This window comes from Microtus oregoni, unplaced genomic scaffold (assembly GCF_018167655.1).
Source record: "Microtus oregoni isolate MIOR12 unplaced genomic scaffold, Mior012 000009F_ref0000495, whole genome shotgun sequence".
Taxonomy (NCBI): domain Eukaryota; kingdom Metazoa; phylum Chordata; class Mammalia; order Rodentia; family Cricetidae; genus Microtus; species Microtus oregoni.
Window position 1 is genome coordinate 13,144,385 of NW_024543068.1, and position 18,344 is coordinate 13,162,728.

Sequence of the window (18,344 nt, forward strand, 5' to 3'; positions counted from 1 at the left end):
GTAAAGGATGATGGGCAGAACTTACTTATAATCTGTTTTTAATTTTTTTTTAAAGATTTATTGTGTATACAATGTTCCTACTGCCTGTACACTTCCATACCAGAAAGGGCACCAGATCTCATTACAGATGGTTGAAAGCCACCATGTGGTTGCTGGGAATTGAACTCAGGACATCAGGAAGAGCAGTCAGTGCTCTTAACCTCTGAGCCATCTCTTCAGTCCCTGTTTTTAATTTAAAAAAAAAAAAAAGGCCGGGCGGTGGTGGCGCACGCCTTTAATCCCAGCACCTGGGAGGCAGAGGCAGGCGGATCTCTGTGAGTTCGAGACCAGCCTGGTCTACAAGAGCTAGTTCCAGGACAGGCTCCAAAACCACAGAGAAACCCTGTCTCGAAAAAAGCAAAAAAAAAAAAAAAAAAATTATTTTTATTTCCTATGTATTGGTATTTTGCCTGCAATTATGTTTCTATGAGGGTGCTGAACTCCCCTGGAGTTACAGTTGTGAGCTGTAATGTGGTACTGGGAATGAACCTGGGTACTTTGGAAGAGTGGCCAGTGCTCTTAACCACCGAGACATTTTTCCAGCTCCCAAAAGCTTGCTTTTGTTGTTATTTTGTGATACAGGGTTTCTCTGTGTAGCCCTGGCTGTCCTGGAACTTGCTATATTATAGACCAGACCAGTCTCGAACTCAGAGATCTACCTACCCCTGCCTCCTGAGTAATAGGATTAAAGGCGTGTGCCACCATGTCTGGCTGCCACATTAACTGTGGCAATAAAATAACCTGAATCTACAAGTTCAACAATTGTGTTCATACCCATCAGTCAGTAATGGAACAATCACCACAGGGAAATCAATAATGGTAGAACCAAAACTGTGGTAAAGTCAGTCAATCCAAAATACTGACAAGCAGGGAAGGGAGCTGTTTCTGTTACAAGTCCTGAAGCAGGAACCTGCCCATTAGAGTTTCAGGGTTTCAGTAGGCTTAAAACCTTTTCTGTGGTGAAGGGAGACAGGCCTGAAGGACTCCTTCACTGATATTCCACTCTGTGCTGTTCAGTTTTTGAATATTAACTGATGAAACCAGTTTCCACCTGTGTGTGTACATACATATGTGCATGAAGGAGGTTCATATGCCATCTACCTTGTTTTTTTGAGACAAGGGCTCTTGCTACCTGAAGCTCATGAGTTTTGATGATGCAGTCACATATTGTCCGTCTCTATCTTCCCTACACTGGGATTACAAGGCACATGCTGACAAACCTAGAATTTTTTTTTAACTCCCCAATGTTGGGATTATAGGCACGTGTCACCATGCCAGACTGTTTTTTACAAGGGCTCTTGGGAGCTAACTCAGGTACTCATGCTTGTATGGCAAGCACTTGACAAAAAAGAGCTACCTCCCCAGTCCCACCAGAAAACAGGCAGAGCATGCCAGGAAGCAATATTCCTCCTGGTCTCTGCTTCAGTGCCTGATTCTAGGTTCCTGACCTGGCTTTCCTCCATGATAGACTCCAATCCATAAGCTGTAATAAACCTTTTCTTCATAACTTGCTTTTGGTCACGGTGTTTAAATCACAGCAATGGAGAAACAAGGTAATGTGTTACCAAATGAAAACATGGACTCTGTTTCAAGTTACACAACCAAAGACAGTTTTGAAGAGATAAAAAACAGAAACTCAATATTAGAGGACGACAAATTATTACTAAACTTGTTGGGTATGGAAAGACAGTTATTTTAAATCCTTATCTTTTAAGACACATACTTTAAAAAATTACAGATACGACTGTAATGCTTCAAAATATTCTGGCACAAACAGTAAGAGCTAACAAAAGCAGTATAAGTATGGAGGGACTGGAAAATGGCTCAGTAGTTAAGAGCATTTGCTGCTCTTGCAGAAAACGTGAACTTGGTTCCCAGCGACTACTCTGTGGCTCACAACCACCTACAACTCCAGTTCAAAAGGATCTGATGCCTTCTTTGGCCCCTCAGGGAACCAGGCATGCATGGGATACACACGCATACATGTAGTCAAAACAAACACGTAGAATAAAAATAATTGTTCAGGTTGGGTGAATGGTACATGGATTTTTATACCCACACCTCTCTCAATAGACCCTCCTTAAAGCTATTTCTATAAAATTTCAAAAAAGAAAAAGAGAGGCAAAAATACAGGGGACAGTGGCGTGAGACAGATGAATGGTTCCAAAACAGCAACCTACAAAAGGTAACTTAGAACCAATAATACCAACAGTAGAATGTTCAACACAAAGTAACAAGTCACAACAACAAACATAAAGTCCTGACAGAGTATGCTGACATGAATGCCCACCAACCTGTCATTCTAGATAACCCAAGAGTTAATATATTTAGAATATTTAGAGTCATTTGGATACTCTAATGGCTTACTAGGACACAAAGGCTATACTGAAAAGAGAGAGGGAAAAGGAAAGGTTGTAAAACAAAACACTGGCCTGGCGATCTCTGCAGAAAGCCTATCTGTATGCCATGAACATGTGATAGTCACACAGTCTCAAGACACAAGGTCAAGGCCTGATTGTTTTTTTTTTTTTTTTTTGTTTTTTGAGACAAGGTTTCTCTGTAGTTTTGGAGCCTGTCCTGGAACTAGCTCTTGTAGACCAGGCTGGTCTCGAACTCACAGAGATCTGCCTGCCTCTGCCTCCCGAGTTCTGGGATTAAAGGCGCGCGCCACCACCACCTGGCCTGATTGGTTTTCATTCTGTTTTCTTTCTTTTTTTTTTTTTTTTTGGTTTTTCGAAACAGGGTTTCTCTGTGGTTTTGGAGCCTGTCCTGGAACTAGCTCTTGTAGACCAGGCTGGTCTCGAACTCACAGAGATCCGCCTGCCTCTGCCTCCCAGGTGCTGGGATTAAAGGCGTGCGCCACCACCGCCCGGCCTCATTCTGTTTTCTGGGTCAGCCAAGACGATACAGTTGGAAGAGCTCAGAATCAATCTAAATCTCCTCGACTGGGATGACAGATCTCAGCAAACAAGCAACTGAACAAGATCCTTTTAGCTCAGATGGTTTGTCCTGTTAGCTCTCAGACTCATGACCACAGTGGGAAAAACGACACCTTTTTTTCTGAACAGGGAAAGTTTCGAATAAAGATTTTTTGGCCTTTTCTTTTTGCTTAGGTGTTTTGTTGTAGTTGTTTGTGGCAGGGTCTCATTATGTAGTCTTGGTTGGCCTCACATTCATCATGTCGACCAGGCTGGCCTCAAACTCATAGACCTGCCTGTTTCTGCCTCCCAAATGCTTGTATTAAAGGTATGTTCTACCACACTGGCCCAATTTTGCTCCCCTCCCCTTTTGAGAGAAGAGCTCACTCTGTAGCCCAGGAGGATATCCTGGAACTCACTCAGTAGTCTAGATTGCCTACTAACACATAATTCTTCTGGTTTCTCAGTGGTGGGAATATAGACACATGTCAACATGCCTGGTATAAAGAACTGTTTTATGGTAGTGGCACACGCCTGTAATCCCAGCACTTGGGGAGGCAGAGGCAAGCGGAGCTCTTTGAGTTCAAGGCCAACCTTGGTCTACAAATCGAGTTCCAGGACAACCAGAGCTGTTACAGAGAAACCCTATACCAAAAACAAAAAATATTTGCATGGATTATTATCGTGTAAGTAATATATTCTGATCATACTCTAACCCCAATTGACCTTACTCATCTATGAAGCCCAACCCTCTCTTCTTTTCATGATACCAGCTTAATTTTCCATTTTTAGAGTGTGTGTTACCACCTACTGCATTTTTTTTAAATACTTTTTTTTGGTTTATTTAACTTTATTTTATGTGCATTGGTGTGAAAGTGTCAGATCCCCTGGAACTAGATCTTCAGACAGTTGTGAACTGCCATGTGGGTGCTGGGAATTGAACCTGGGTCCTCTGGAAGAACAGTTAGTGTTCTTAACCACTGAGCCATCTCTCCAGCCCCCCACCTATCGCATTTTTAAGATGGTATGTATACTCGTGTTTGCATATACGCAGGAACACATGAGTGTGGAGGCCTAAGGTTGATGTCCGGTATCTTCCTTGATCACTCTCCATTTTATTTATCAGTCAGAGACTCTCAGTGAACCCAGAGCTTGCCGATTCTAGTTAGTTAGCCACCTGTCCCAGCAAATTCTGGGACTGAAGTGCCTGACACAGCTACCCAGTGCTGCCATTGGTGCTTGGGATCTGAATGGGACTTTAGGTTTGTCTGGCAAAAGCTTTATCCACTGAGCCACCTCTCCATATTTTTTTCTCATGTGTGGTATGTATAGTGTATGTAAGTGTGTATTTTGTTATGTCTGTGTGCACATGTATGTACAGTGTGGAGACTACAAGTTAATGTTGCCTTTTTCTATTACTTCTCCACCATTTTATTTTTTCATCTTTTTTTAAATCTTTCTTTTTAATTTATTCTTTGTGTTTTTCACATCATGCATCTGCATCCCATTCATTTCCCCGTCCCTTCATATCTGCCCTTGCAACCTCCCCCAACAAAATAAGATTTAAGAGAAAGAAAAGATAAAAGAAAAAAAAAGAAGGAAAAAATCGATATTGTCATGGAAGCTGCAGTGAGTCACACAGTAAACCATTTTATCCACATATCTTAACTTGCAAGTGTTCATTGCAGAGTTACTGGTCTGTTTCCAGGCCTCTGGGTTCTGCTACACTATTGATGCTGGGCCCTCACTGGAACATTCCTCTTGGTTATCCTGTTGTTGCCCTGTATCGTGGTGATCCTGCAGCTTTGGGTCTGCAGGACCAGTCCCTTCATGTGCTCTAGCAGATCACAGATGGGATGGATGTTGGGGTGGGCCTGGGTAGTTGCAGGTTTGGTTAGCCTTCCAGCTCTCTGGCATAGGGGCCACTCTCCCAAATGCTGCAGCTAATGAGGGTTAGGGACAGCCCTCCTACTCTTATGCCCTTAGCGCCAGCTCTCCCACCTGTCTCAGGCATTGGTGTGAGTGGGGGTGGTAGGGCATCTCTCTGCTCCCTATGCTGTCACATGACAGATGAGTAATGGGGACAGCTCTCTCATGCTCACAACACAGGGGCTGGTTCACCCACACCTTTGCTAATGTTTTCAACTTTTAAAACACCTTTTCTACACTATTTTGTATGCATGGCCTTGTAAAACCACACAAATATGACATGGAGTCAGCTCTCTCCATTATATGGGTTTCAGGAATCCAATTCAGATCATTAAAATTCAGATGGCAAGCATCTTTACAGATTCAGTTTTCTTGCTGGTCCTTCTCCCCATTTCTTGAAACATGGTCTCTCCTTGAATCTGGACGCAAAAATTAATTTCCTAGACTGGCTACTCCCTAGCACAGCGTTACAAATCTACACTGCCCACATCTGGCTTTAACACGGGGACTAGGGATCTGAATTCAAGTCCTCATGCTCGCATCACAGGTACTTTATCAACTGAGCCATCTCCCTAGACACTTGTGGTGTTTTGTTTTGGGACTTGCTTTGTAGAACAGGTTGGCCTCGAACTTCCAGAGATCTGCCTGCCTCTGCCTCCTGAACGCTGGAATTAAAGTAAGTGTCACCACTGCCTTGATATCCTCTTTATTGACCTTCATGGATACCTGCAATCATGTGCATGCGTGACACAGAGTACAAAGAGTTAAAAATAAACTTTAAAAAAGTATGTATGAGGCCGGGCGGTGGTGGCGCATGCCTTTAATCCCAGCACTCGGGAGGCAGAGGCAGGCGGATCTTTGTGAGTTCGAGACCAGCCTGGTCTACAAGAGCTAGTTCCAGGACAGGCTCCAAAACCACAGAGAAACCCTGTCTCAAAAAAACCAAAAGTATGTATGAAAGTGCTTAGACCTCAAGAGTGTCCACTCAATCTCCCAACTTACAAAACAACAGACTGCAGTAACACTGGACTAATTAATGCTTAAAGGAAAAGAAGCCAAAGTTTCAGGAAGTGGAGGTTAGCAAATTTTAGATCCACTAAACTAGATTCTCAATCACTGTCCATTTAAGTCACCACAGAAACAAAGTGAGGGCAGGAGAGAGATGGCTTTACCTCCTGTGGATTTACCGCAGTTAAGACAGAGACTTCATAGGACTGCCTCCCCGTCTGCATGGCCACCAAGTGATGTGTCACGTCAGTCACTGAGGACAGGGGACGTGAGGATCCTTCAGCAAGCACCTCTGTGAAACAAGAGGAAATTATCGTCAACCAATAGTGATCCATGTGCACACCCACTGCTTCAGCAAGCCAACCATTGCAAATGCTAACTCTGTTCCCTGGAAAATTCAACCCCAAGTTTTCACTGTTTCATTGCTAGTGGATTTAGAAAGTTACAAAAGGAGAGTGGGAAGTTAAAGAAACTTGGATATAAGAATGACAATTTTTCAATGTGACAATTTAGAATAATATGTTACCTGGATTAAAACTATATGAAATAGGGCAAACACTGCACAGGCAAGCACCATCAGTACTGATGTTCTGAGCAGTAGGTCCACATCAAGAACATGAGCTAATCCTGGCTTCAGAATTCACACTCTGTCCCTTCCTCCCTTGAATGTGCTCTCCAAGCCCAGCAAAGCTCTCCATGCCACTTCTGTCTTCTGATGTGGTCTGCACTAGTGCTGCACAGGGACCGGGTGGACTGGGGAACACATTTGGGGTCTTGTAAGCTCCACACAGAAGTTACAAAAACTCCGACTGTGAAGGAAGAAGTGACTAAAACACAGGGTCTCATACTTAGTAGACATTCATCAGGGGGTCACCATGAAAATTTTGAAAATAGTATTACAGATAAATCACTTAGCTCTCAAGCAAACTGCAGGTTTCTTTTGTTGTTGTTTTGTTTGTTTGTTTTCTTCTTCGGGAGGCTTTGTAGCCTGGTCTGCTCTTCCTTCCAGACTATACTGTATAATGAATGTTTGCTGATGTAATTTCATCTATTTCTCAATGATGTTTCATACATTTATGCTGTTTCAACTTATGGTCCCTACCTCCTACTTTTGTCTTTCCCATGGTGCCAGGCACACAGTAGGCACTTAATAAATGCATGCTGACCTCACCTGGTAAGTTTTTCAGAGAAGAGGGCCTGGCCTGTGTAAGCTGGGTGAAATTTCTATACCAGAGGAGCAACTGTTTCCTAGAGAGCCCTTTCTTTTCTCCAGAAGATATGGCTTTTGAAGGTATGGAGAAATTGCTTTGTATCTCCTCTGAAAACCTGGTTATGCTCTGTTTAAATGTTTAAAAGTTAAGCTCTTCCATACTGCAACAGGAAAGACAGACATAGTTGGGCTAGAGTGCTAAGGACTACAGATAATCGTTAAAATGTTTTTCTTTATTCTTCTGTTAACATCATATTTAATCATTAAAAGAGAAAAGGTTCATTTATCCACCCCGGAGAATAAATTCAAATATTATTCAATGACACCATCATACAAGAAATAATATTAATAATAATAATCTCCTCTATTTTGGAGATACTCTACTCCGTAGCCCCAAGCTACAACTTGTTTCCCCACATAAAGAACTAGAAGTCTTACCATCATCAACTCCAAGAATAGAATTGGTATTTGGTAGACTCAAGGACTCTCCACCAAGGCTGGACTGGGAATTCATAGACACCAGGTTTTTACTGGGTACTGAAGCTTCTTCAAGCAAACTACTGCCCATTAGTGGCTCAGCTGTACAGAGAACAGGATGTGAGAGACATACAGCAGTCAAGGCTGTGCCTGGTCCTCATCTCTCTTCACAAGAAAGCTGGCTACCTCTTTCAGAACTGTAAGCTTTTGTCTTGGATGCTTCTCCCATTTCACTCACTTTCAGATAATAAGAATAAACCTACTGAGGAAGCCAATCCTTAGGGATAATTATCTGTTCACGTGACCACCATCTGAAGATCATCATATAATAGAGAGAGAAATAAGAACATCGTTTGAAAGAAGCACTTGGAATTTTTTTTTTCAAGACAGGGTTTCTCTGTAGCTTTGGAACCTGTCCTGGAACTAGTTCTTGTAGACCAGGCTGGCCTCGAACTCACAAAGATCCTCTGCCTCTGCCTCCCAAGTGCGAGTGTTTGGAATTTTTTAAAGAAAGACATGGAAAAGAAAAAGGAGCTCTATTAATTTTAAAGTAGGGTAAAGGCTGCCAAACTATTAAATAAAAAATGTTAAATCTTTAGTTATATAGAAATCTTTAATGCCTGTGCTCTTTAAAAGCTGGATCACAGACCGTCTGGCTGACCTCAGCCTCGTCAGGGGACATTTACATACTATTTTTTGTTTTCTGAAAACAGGGTCTCAAGTAGTACAGGCTGGCCTCAAACTTGTTGAGGTTGGCCTCGAACAGCTGATCTCCCACTTCTACCTTTCACGTGCCTGGATTACAGGCATGTGCTACCATGCCTGGCTTTTTTGTTGGTTTCCTAAAACAGGGATCTCACTATCTTGCCCAGGTTGTCCTCCCACCTCAGCCTTCCAAGTAGATCTACAGCTATGAACCATTGGAGAAATTGTTATTTGTGTATGTGTGTGTCTGTGTTTAAACTCAGGGTCTTACACATGTTAAGCAAGCATTCTACTACTGAGCTACATGCAAAGCCCTTAGTGGAACTTTTAATAGTATGTGTTCTGAGATTTACAACTCACTCATCTCATTTTTCAAGTTCCTTTATTGTTAAGGGAGGAACAAGAAAATATATGTTTTGAAAGCTTACAGATGATTATACTGTACAGCTGTTACAAACTATAAGTCTATCAAATGAAACCAAATCTCTCTACCTAGCTAGATTTCCAATTAGCCAAGAAGGCCAATGGCCTGGCTGCTGAACAGTTCTCCACAAGACCCTTCTCCTCACCAGTTTGTTCCTGTTCTTGACTCCCAGTTGTTCCTAGCTGCAAGTGGTGCTTTCTCATGTGGACATTTCTGCTCCCACTCTGAGAAAAGGTCTTTCCACAGACTTGGCATTGATGAGGTTTCTCTCCTGCAAAAAGTACTATGTTAAGATAGGACAGCCCAGAAGACAGTATAGACTGCCGATGGCAATTCAGTAGACAGAAGACTGAAGGCTGCGCTTTGACATACAATCTCTCACAGGAAAGGGAGGAAGTCTGTCCCAGGAGGGCTAGCACATGCATTGGCTCTAGCCCTTCTCTTTGGACTAAAGTCCCCCTGGCCTTCCAAAAAGGCCTAGTATTTATCTCCTTTCCAATAGTCTTCCATCAACCACCAGAATTTGTATCTACCTTGAGGACTCATTACAACCCTGGGTTCGTAATATCCCACATTCTATTTCCTTCAAGACTCAAGATATTCAACATTTGCAAACAGTTTCCAAAGCCTTATTGTTTTTTCTTTTCTTTTGTTTTTGTTTTGTTTTTCAAGACAAGATTTAACTTTGGAGCCTGTCCTGGAGGAACTAGCTCTTGTAGACCAGGCTGGCCTCGAACAGGTGTGTGCTTCTACAGCCCAGCTGTATTACGTTTCCTGGCTGTACTATTTTTTCAGGTTTATTCATATGAGAATGTGTGTGCTTCTCTGTGGGTTTATGCATCATTTAGATGCAGGTGCCAGCAAAGGCCAGAGGGTATGAGGTCTCCTAGAACTGGAGTTACAGGAGGATGCAAGACACCTCTCCAGCCCTCTGTTCCATGTCTGTGTACTAGCTATAAACAACCCCCAAATAAATCAAGAAACCAATTTAATTTAATCAGAAGGAACCAAAGCACCAATCCCTTACTCTGAAAGCTCACAATGGAGACCAGGCACAGGAAAGCAAGTCAACCATCTCAGAACTTGGGGAGCTGAGGCAGGAGGATGCTCCAAGTTCAAGGCCAGCCTGGTATATGTGGCTTATTCCAGTCCAGGCCTGCTTGAGCAAAGAAAAAACCAAGAGCAAGCTCATAATGAAAAGCATTTTATTTCACTTGCCATTTACTCTCTACTCTACTTCATGGAGAAGAGTTCCAACGAAAGCAGCTAATGTGAAAGAAAAGAACTAAGGGAAGTGCAGTTACCTAGCAGGGGAAGGGGTGAGAGGGCCTGCGCCACTCATCAGTTCAGTCAAGCAGACTGTGTGGGTTTCATGTGGCATAAATGAAGCACACAGGATCATATACAATGTATGTTTGCCCCCAATTTTGAAGTTTTGAAGCTTTTAGAGACTACTTCTTTTTTTTAAACGACAGGAAAACAAGCTGTAAAACAGAAGCAGGTGCTAGGAAACAACTCAGTGGCAGAGTTCCTGCCCAGATCTAGGTTCCATCTCCACACTGGGGGAAAAGACATAAAGGAGGCCGAATTCAGAAGATGGTACTCCTATAGGACCCCAGTAACACAGTTCTATGATAAATCTACCAACAAACAACAGTATAAAAAAATTTAGGTTCAAAAAAGATTTACTAGCCAAGAGTAAGCAGTATTAGATCCTAGGGGATCTTTATTTAAAGGAACCAACTTCTGGGTTGAGGCTATAGCTCAACAGTTAAATGCCTGCCCATTATGCAAGAGGCTTTGGGTTCATTTTCCAACATGAAATAATTTTTTTAAAATTATCTATCTATATCTATCTATCTATCTATCTATTATGTATAAAATATTCTGTCTGTGGGTATGCCTGCAGGCCAGAAGAGGGCACCAGACCTCATTGCAGATGGTTGTGAGCCACCATATGGTTGCCGGAATTGAACTCAGGACCTTTGGAAGAGCAAGCAATGCTCTTAATCACTGAGCCATCTCTCCAGCCTAACATGAAATAAATTTGAAAACTTTAAAGATAAGCCAGGCAGTGGTGGTGCACTCAGGAGGCAGAGGCAGGCAGATCTCTGTGAGTTCAAGGCCAGCCTGGTATATGAGAGCTAGTTTCAGGACAGGCTCCAAAGCTACAGAGAAACCCTGTCTCAAAAAAAACAAAACAAAATAAATAAATAAATAAAATAAGAATTTAAAGATAAATGAATTGAAGTAATTTTGGAGACAACTGGACAGAACATGGACTGAATATAAGATAAAAGCAAGAAGTTATTTTTAAATTTAAAAGGTATTAAGAAGTCATCTTTTTATATTCTTGTATATATCTGGCTGTACATCTGACATAGTTTATATAACCAGTACAACACAGCGCTAGCAATACACATGTGAAGTCCACATCTGGCCCACAAGCTATCAGTCTGCCACTTTGACTTGGAACTTGTCATCATATTAAAACAGCCCAGGAGCTGCAGACAGCTCAATTGGTAAAATACTTGCCTAGTATGCAGAAAGCCCACACTTACAGTCCCAACACCTGGGAGGTGGAGGCAAGATGATCAGAGGTTCGAGATCATACTGTGTGTGCTACATAAGACTTGTCTCAAAAAAACAAAAAACAAAACATCTCCAGCACTGAGATCTCTATGACAGTCTCATCCCTGACTGACTATACATCTCCACCTCCCTAACGCTCACTGAAGTGCTTTGCTGTAGTCATCAAAATCAAGTCTTCTTGAGCCGGGCGTTGGTGGCGCACGCCTGTAATCCCAGCACTCGGGAGGCAGAGGCAGGTGAATCTCTGTGAGTTCGAGACCAGCCTGGTCTACAGAGCTAGTTCCAGGACAGGCTCCAAAGCCACAGGGAAACCCTGTCTCGAAAAACCAAAAAAAAAAAAAAAAAAAATCAAGTCTTCTTGCCTCCACCTCCTCAGTGCTGATTTCTGGTTGGGAAGATGGGAAAGGAGGGAAGGGAGACAAATACCACTTTAGATTTTTCCAGTAAGTTTACAAAGTCTGGTCTCTATAGAATATTTTCACAAAGTCTGAATGACATTTTTATCAGGGGAGATTAGGTCATCTGTATAGAATGAGCAAGCTGACAGAATCACAGGGAATTTAATAATACAAAGCAAAAAACAGGTCAGTAGGTCTTTTCTTCTCCATTGCTAGATCCCAAGAAGTCCTACTGGGCAGTGTATTAGAATGGAGACCGAGCAGGGCGGCCATGCCTCCTCAGAAAACATGAACACCACAGGTCTCGCTGCCACTAACATCAGCCTTCCCACTGCGCTCAGGATTTTGGAATCCCCCTCCCCAGAGGAATGAAGATGTCAATACTCCATATCAATATGACACATAAAAGATTCAACACAGATCTCAGAAAAAGGTCTGCCTAATGCAAATGTAAATCTGAAGAGAACAGGAGCGCTAACTGAGGAGAAAATGTTTCCAATATAATTATTAAGGGCCTTAATCTCTCAGTGTCGAGCTTTATCATCTTAGAACACTGCACACCGCCTTCCCACCCTCGTCTCTTGTTGTTTGCAGTCTATGAACAGCACAGGCTCTAGTACCTGAGTGAACTACCAAGTGCTTCCGGAGGCTGGAATACTCTGCAAAGGAACGGCCACATCCCTGGGCTTCACACAGGAAAGGCTTCTCTCCTACAGGCAGACAGTGAGACACAGGCTCAGCCTTCTGAGAACTGACCATCGTTGTGTTCTGCTTTCTTTAACTTATGCTATGTAACGTCAACGGGGCACCCAGCAAATGTTGTCTCCCAGTGTTCTGGAATACAGACCACCAGATAGTCTTCCAATTTTTTATTCAAATTTCTTCCTTGGGATAAGTACCATGTACTATTTCAAGAACACTAAAAAGAGAATTATTCATTCCCTAACATACTGGAAGGTTATGCCATTTGGAGGGAATCTTATCTAGAACAATTGTTGTTCTGAGCCCGGCTAGCTCAGTCGGTAGAGCATGAGATTCTTAATCTAAGGGTCGTGGGTTCGAGCCCCACATTGGGCGCCATTCTGTAGTGGGGAGCAGGGCAGCTTGGACTGTACTTTGTAAATGCCTTTAGAGCTTACCTTCCTGACACTTGTGCAGGGACAAAGAGTGGCACAAAAGCGGGGAAGAGGTACTAAGTTCAGTGTTTAAGTTTTGCAAAACACATTTCTGACAAAGGCTCCAAAGGCACCTGTAGTATCTCAGACTAAACAGCAAGGAATCTTTACTTTGCTCCATCCATTCTGACATTTATTCTATTTCTCATATTGCAAGCTCTAACAAGAAAGCAAGCACCCCAAGTTCAGGGGTTGTATCTTAGCTCATATTTAATGCTCTGTAACATTTGTATGGCTCAATAAATGCAACCATACAACATTCAGAGAGACTGGAAAACAGGCTGACTCGTTCATTATCTCCTGGTGTCACTGCTATCTAGGACAGCCTTACCCTTCTTCCTACAGGTCAGGCTTATGGAGACAGAATCGGCACTGTCCATTCCTCACACACAGATGAGGTTGGACACATTGTACTGACAATGAACAGAACGCACGAGACACTGAAATGAAGGGAATCTTTCTTCAACACTGCACCTCCATTTCTACTCCCATATTGCTTTCCTAAGTAGAAGCGGCAGCAAGCAAGAGCACCGCCATGGAGACCAATAAAGGGATGCAGAGCTGCACACCTGTGTGGATGCGGCGGTGGTTCTTCAAGTTCCCAGCTGTGGTGAACTGCTTACCACACCCAGACTCATGGCACATGAAGGGTTTCTCCCCGTTGTGTGTCCTCATGTGCACCTTCAGCCTCTGCAGCACATAGAAGCTTTTCCCGCAGCCTTCTGCAGGGCAGATGAAGGGGCGCTCGTTTCTGTAGAGACATCATGAGCAACAAGACTTGAAAACACTCTGTGGCTGGTGGTGACAAGCCAACATTTCTACTGACTCTCAAGGCACACAAGAGACCCCAAACTTGGGTATATTAAAATAACTCTTAATATCTGAGGCATCTCTCTAGTCCTGAGACTTAGAATTTTTGCTCTTTAAGATATGTAGATGACAAATGTCTTATTGAAGTATTTATCAAGAATGAGGTAATGAGAGATGGAGGCAGAAGAATGAGGAATTCAAAGCCATCCTTTTCTTTTTCTTTTTTTGTTTTGTTAATTTGTTTTGAAACAGGGTTCCTCCACGTGCCTTGGATGTCCTGGACCTCACTCTATAGACCAGGCTGGCCTCAAACTTAAAGAGATCTGCCTGTCTCTCCCTCCCGAGTGCTGGAATTAAAGGGGTACACCGCCACCATCTGGGAAAGCCATCCTTTTTGTTTGAGGCCTGCCCAGGTCACATGCCTCAAATAAAATAAGTAAATCAGACAACACAATTCTTTCTATTAACATACAAGACCCCTCAACCAGGTATGGTGATGCACACTTATCTCAGCATGCGGTAGGGTAAGGAAGGAGGATCTTGAGTTCAAAGCCAGCCTGAGCAAACAGTAAGAACTTGATTTTAAAAAGGGGGTTTGGGGCTGGGACTATAGCTTGGGGAACAGTATATTTTTAGCAAATTAAAAAGCTCTGGTTTAGATTTCAGAACAACAAAAACCAAACAGGAGGTCTTGGCATGGCTGTAAACCCAACACTTGAGAGGCTGAAATAGAAAGATCATTTAAGCTCAAAGAATTTGCAGCAACTTGGGCAGCATAAGATTCCATCTAAAAACAAGTAAGAACCAGAGTTCTTGTTTTTTCTATAGCCCAGACTTGTCTCAAACTTGCCAGCCTTCTAAAGGCTGAGATTACAGGTGTATATGTGTCACCACACCTGACTAAGAAAGACAATCTTAGCCAGGACAACTGGAGTCCCTGCTTTCCTGGAGTTTGTCTGTTCAGGGACAAGTTCCTCTATGATTGGCTCACCGGTGAGTTTTAAGGTGGTATTTGAAATGAGCCGGCCACACAAACGTCCGGTCACAGCCTTCAACTGTGCACCTGAGCTTCTTTTCCACTGGAGGAAGAGGCCCAGAATCTTTGGGCTGCCCGTCGCCAGAACCAAGGTGGACGTTTTCTCCTGTAACAAGCAACATATTTATAATTCAGGGGAAAATCCTACTTAGATTCAAACAATAAAACTCCTACATTTCATCCCAAGTGGTCTTTAAACCTATATATATTCATGTACAAGAGTACTCTGTATTCCCATCCAGAGAATTACCTGCAGTTATCATGTTTTATTTAACAAGACCAAGTTTCTGACAAATGTAAAAATATCAAGTATGGCTTCAGAAAGCAAATTTAAAACTATTCTGTAGGAGCCAGGCAAGACAGTACAACCTGTAATCTCAGCTTTTAGTAGGATCCTAGCACTCGAGGCAGAGGCAGGCGGATCTCTGTTGAGTTCAAGGCCAGCCTGGTCTACAAGAGCTAGTTCCAGGACAGGCTCCAAAAGCTACAGAGAAACCTTGTCTCAAAAAACAAAAAAAAAATCTTCATTTTATTTCTAGAACCCACATGGTAGGAGAGACCCAACCCCACAAAGTTGTCCTCTAAGCCCTAGAAGGGGTGTGCACGCGTGCGCACATACACACAAAATAGAACTGTATTTTTGTCTTATGGGTGTTTACTTTGTATTCAGAAATATAAGACACTTGTTAAGGCTGTAAGGTAACTATCTATTTATGTATTGTTTATTTTTGAGATGGGGGTCTCACTATGTAGCTATGGCTGTCCTGGAACTCAGATAGATCAGGCTGTCCTCGAACTCACAGGGATCTGCCTGCCCTTGCCTCCCAAGTGTTGTAATTAAAGATATGTGCCACACTCACCCCATCCCCTTTTTGGTTTTTGAGTAAGAAAAACATTCATAGAATACTTTAGATTGAAAGCTCATACCTAATTATTAAGTCTCTGCAATGGCTCAAACAGGTTAAAATATTGACCTTTATACTCTAAACATGAGAAAATTAAAATCATGCAAGGCAAAAAACCAGTAAATGATGTCGTCACATCTGGACCCCAGGCCTGTACTGCTTCTCATCGGCAAACGTGGCACTATTTTCTAAACGTGAGTAGAATGGTGAAGGTTTCAGAATCTAAGGATTAGAAAAACCATCTCAGGAAACCCCCCACCTCAAATGATTAGAATAAATAAAGGGCACTATAATGCACTGTGATAGTCACACATAAAGTAATTATTTGAAGATGAACAAAAAATAGAATTTTCTGCACAGGAGCTACTGTTTTTAAAAATGTAATACTCTGAAATTATCTGTGAAATCCCCAAGTTCTCTGAGATATTATTTAGTTTTTGTTTCTATATGATCAGCAATTAAAATAGTCATAAACATATTCCTGATTTTCAGCGAAACTCCAAACAGCTGTGTACCAACAATTCTGTGTTTAATCTCGGTTTGGTTCTTGATAATGCTGACACATGCGGTAATAACTTAATCACCACAGCTAATGAATATACAGAAAGAGAACCAATCGAAAGAGACTTAAAATTAATGGTATGGTATGTAAATGAAGGCTTGACTGGTAATGGGAAGTTCTGAATGTACCCATCCATGATTCTTTTTTTTTTTTTTTTTTTTTTTTTTTGGTTTTTCGAGACAGGGTTTCTCTGTGGTTTTGGAGCCTGTCCTGGAACTAGCTCTTGTAGACCAGGCTGGTCTCGAACTCACAGAGATCCGCCTGCCTCTGCCTCCCAAGTGCTGGGATTAAAGGCGTGCGCCACCACCGCCCGGCCCCATCCATGATTCTTAAGGGTAACATGTATGTCTGCATGTATGAACAGTGCCCATGAAGTGTGCCCAGGGGAGTGTTGTGGGATCCTCTGGAACTGGAGTTACAAGTTATGATCCACCTGATATGGATGCTAGGAACCAAACACAGTTCCTTTGGAAGAGGAGAAATCACTTTTAACTGCTAAGCCTTGTCTCAACCCCAAGACAGTTGCAGTGCTAAGCTGCCAGGTGATACAGATGATTTGGGGACAGTACTCCAAAATGACCAGCAGCACACATGAAGCTCAACAGGCATGCAAGCTGAAAAAGAAATACCACAGACTAAAACAGCTCAGTGGGAGAAGTGCTTGTCACACAAGCATAAGTGCATGCATGTCACACAAGTAAGGGGGCCAGAACCCTTAGAAACTGTAAAACTCGTGTGGTGTAATCCAAGTAGTGGGAAGGTACTTTACCTCCATACGCATATACATGTACACATATAAAAACATCTTTTAGAGATAACATAACTAGCACAAAGCAATCAGCTAATCAACAAAACTGCCATGAACCAGCAATATACTTTTAGCAAAACAGTAACTCAACATTAACTTTATAGTTGTATTTTTACTAACTGATAAAACTATTTTAACTTCTTTGAGCTCTAGATATAAAAAGTTTATGCCTATGTGGGCCTTGAAAATCCTTCTGCTTCACCCTCTTGAATGCTGAGACTAAGGTTCTGTGCCACCATTCCCAGGCCCCTACCTGTTCTCTAAAGAATACTCTGTATATTCCTTCAAAGTTGGAAACTCAGAACATAAGTTTAGCTGGTTTGGCAGACAAAGCCAAGTTATTTTATAAAATAGGACAACTTATTTTTAGACTTCCATGCTTATCAATAAAATAATTTGATTATACACAATTCAAAATCTAGCTATTGCACCACCCAAACCTCTGCATGGAAAAGCAGAGAGGAAATGCCAGAGCCTCACCGTTGCTGCTGGTTTTTGCATTCTTTGCCAGCTGTGCACGAGTAGCAGCAATCAGACTGTCATGGGCCAACTCCTGGACCCGCAGGAACCATGGGATACTGCTGTCTGTGCTCTCACCAGAAAGGAAGTCGTTCCCTGAATCCTCTGTCTCATCCTGTACAAACACGAAGTGCTCAGTTGAAGAGCCCAGACCTGGAAGAAAGACAATAATACAGGAAGGTTAGCCAACATCCTGTTAGTAGCCCTGGCACAGGGACTTTGTGTCCTGAATCAAATCATTCTAGATCCTTCCTTTTCACTTCAAGTTTCTGTTCTTATAAATAATAAAGCTATCATTTTTCCATTCAGCCCACACACTTTTGTTAACTCTGCCTCCTCTTGTTTCAGAGACATAATGTTCTTTCCTGCAACTAGGCCATTTGAAATTTTCCAATCCATGCTCAGTCTTCTCTCTTGTATGTCAGTTAAATTCTCCCTCATTAGGGCAGGAAAAAGGGCTCAGCAGTTAAGAGCCCTTGGCTATCACTATGTGGGCTAGGCTGGCCTTGAACTCACAGAGGTCTGCCCGCCCCTGCTTCCCGGGTGCTAGGATTAAAGGTGTGCACTACCACTGCCCAACAACTGTATTATTGGTTTTGTTTGAGACATGGTCTCACTATGCTGCCCTGCTTCAGCGACACGTGTGTGTGCTAACCTTCAAAACAACTCCCCTTCTAACTTGCATTTCCACCCAGTCACACTCCATTCTCTCCTCACATCTATCTTTCAGTAAGTATTATTTTTGCAAAAGTCACCAGATAGAAATGTAATCTCACTAATCCATCCTATAGTATTTGGAATCATTTAGTATCCTTTCTTTCTAAAATAT

General features: G+C 42.4%; 1 protein-coding gene across 7 annotated transcripts in view; it reads right to left on the reverse strand.

Annotated features, from left to right (window-relative positions):
• Nucleotides 1-18,344, reverse strand: part of Znf410 (zinc finger protein 410) — a 30,382-nt gene that overhangs the window by 837 nt on the left and 11,201 nt on the right. For 3 of the 7 annotated variants that reach the window (XM_041658079.1, XM_041658080.1, XM_041658081.1), the window contains 7 exons: nt 17,477-17,668; nt 14,677-14,827; nt 13,445-13,626; nt 12,321-12,410; nt 8,856-8,981; nt 7,543-7,683; nt 6,059-6,186 (listed from right to left, as the gene is read on the reverse strand). In XM_041658079.1, coding sequence (XP_041514013.1) covers nt 6,059-6,186; nt 7,543-7,683; nt 8,856-8,981; nt 12,321-12,410; nt 13,445-13,626; nt 14,677-14,827; nt 17,477-17,668 — 1,010 coding nt within the window. Of the gene's footprint in view, nt 1-6,058; nt 6,187-6,569; nt 7,266-7,542; nt 7,684-8,855; nt 8,982-12,320; nt 12,411-13,444; nt 13,627-14,676; nt 14,828-17,476; nt 17,669-18,344 lie in introns of those variants that run through there. The other 4 variants (XM_041658083.1, XM_041658082.1, XM_041658084.1 and 1 more) reach the window with 4 other exon arrangements.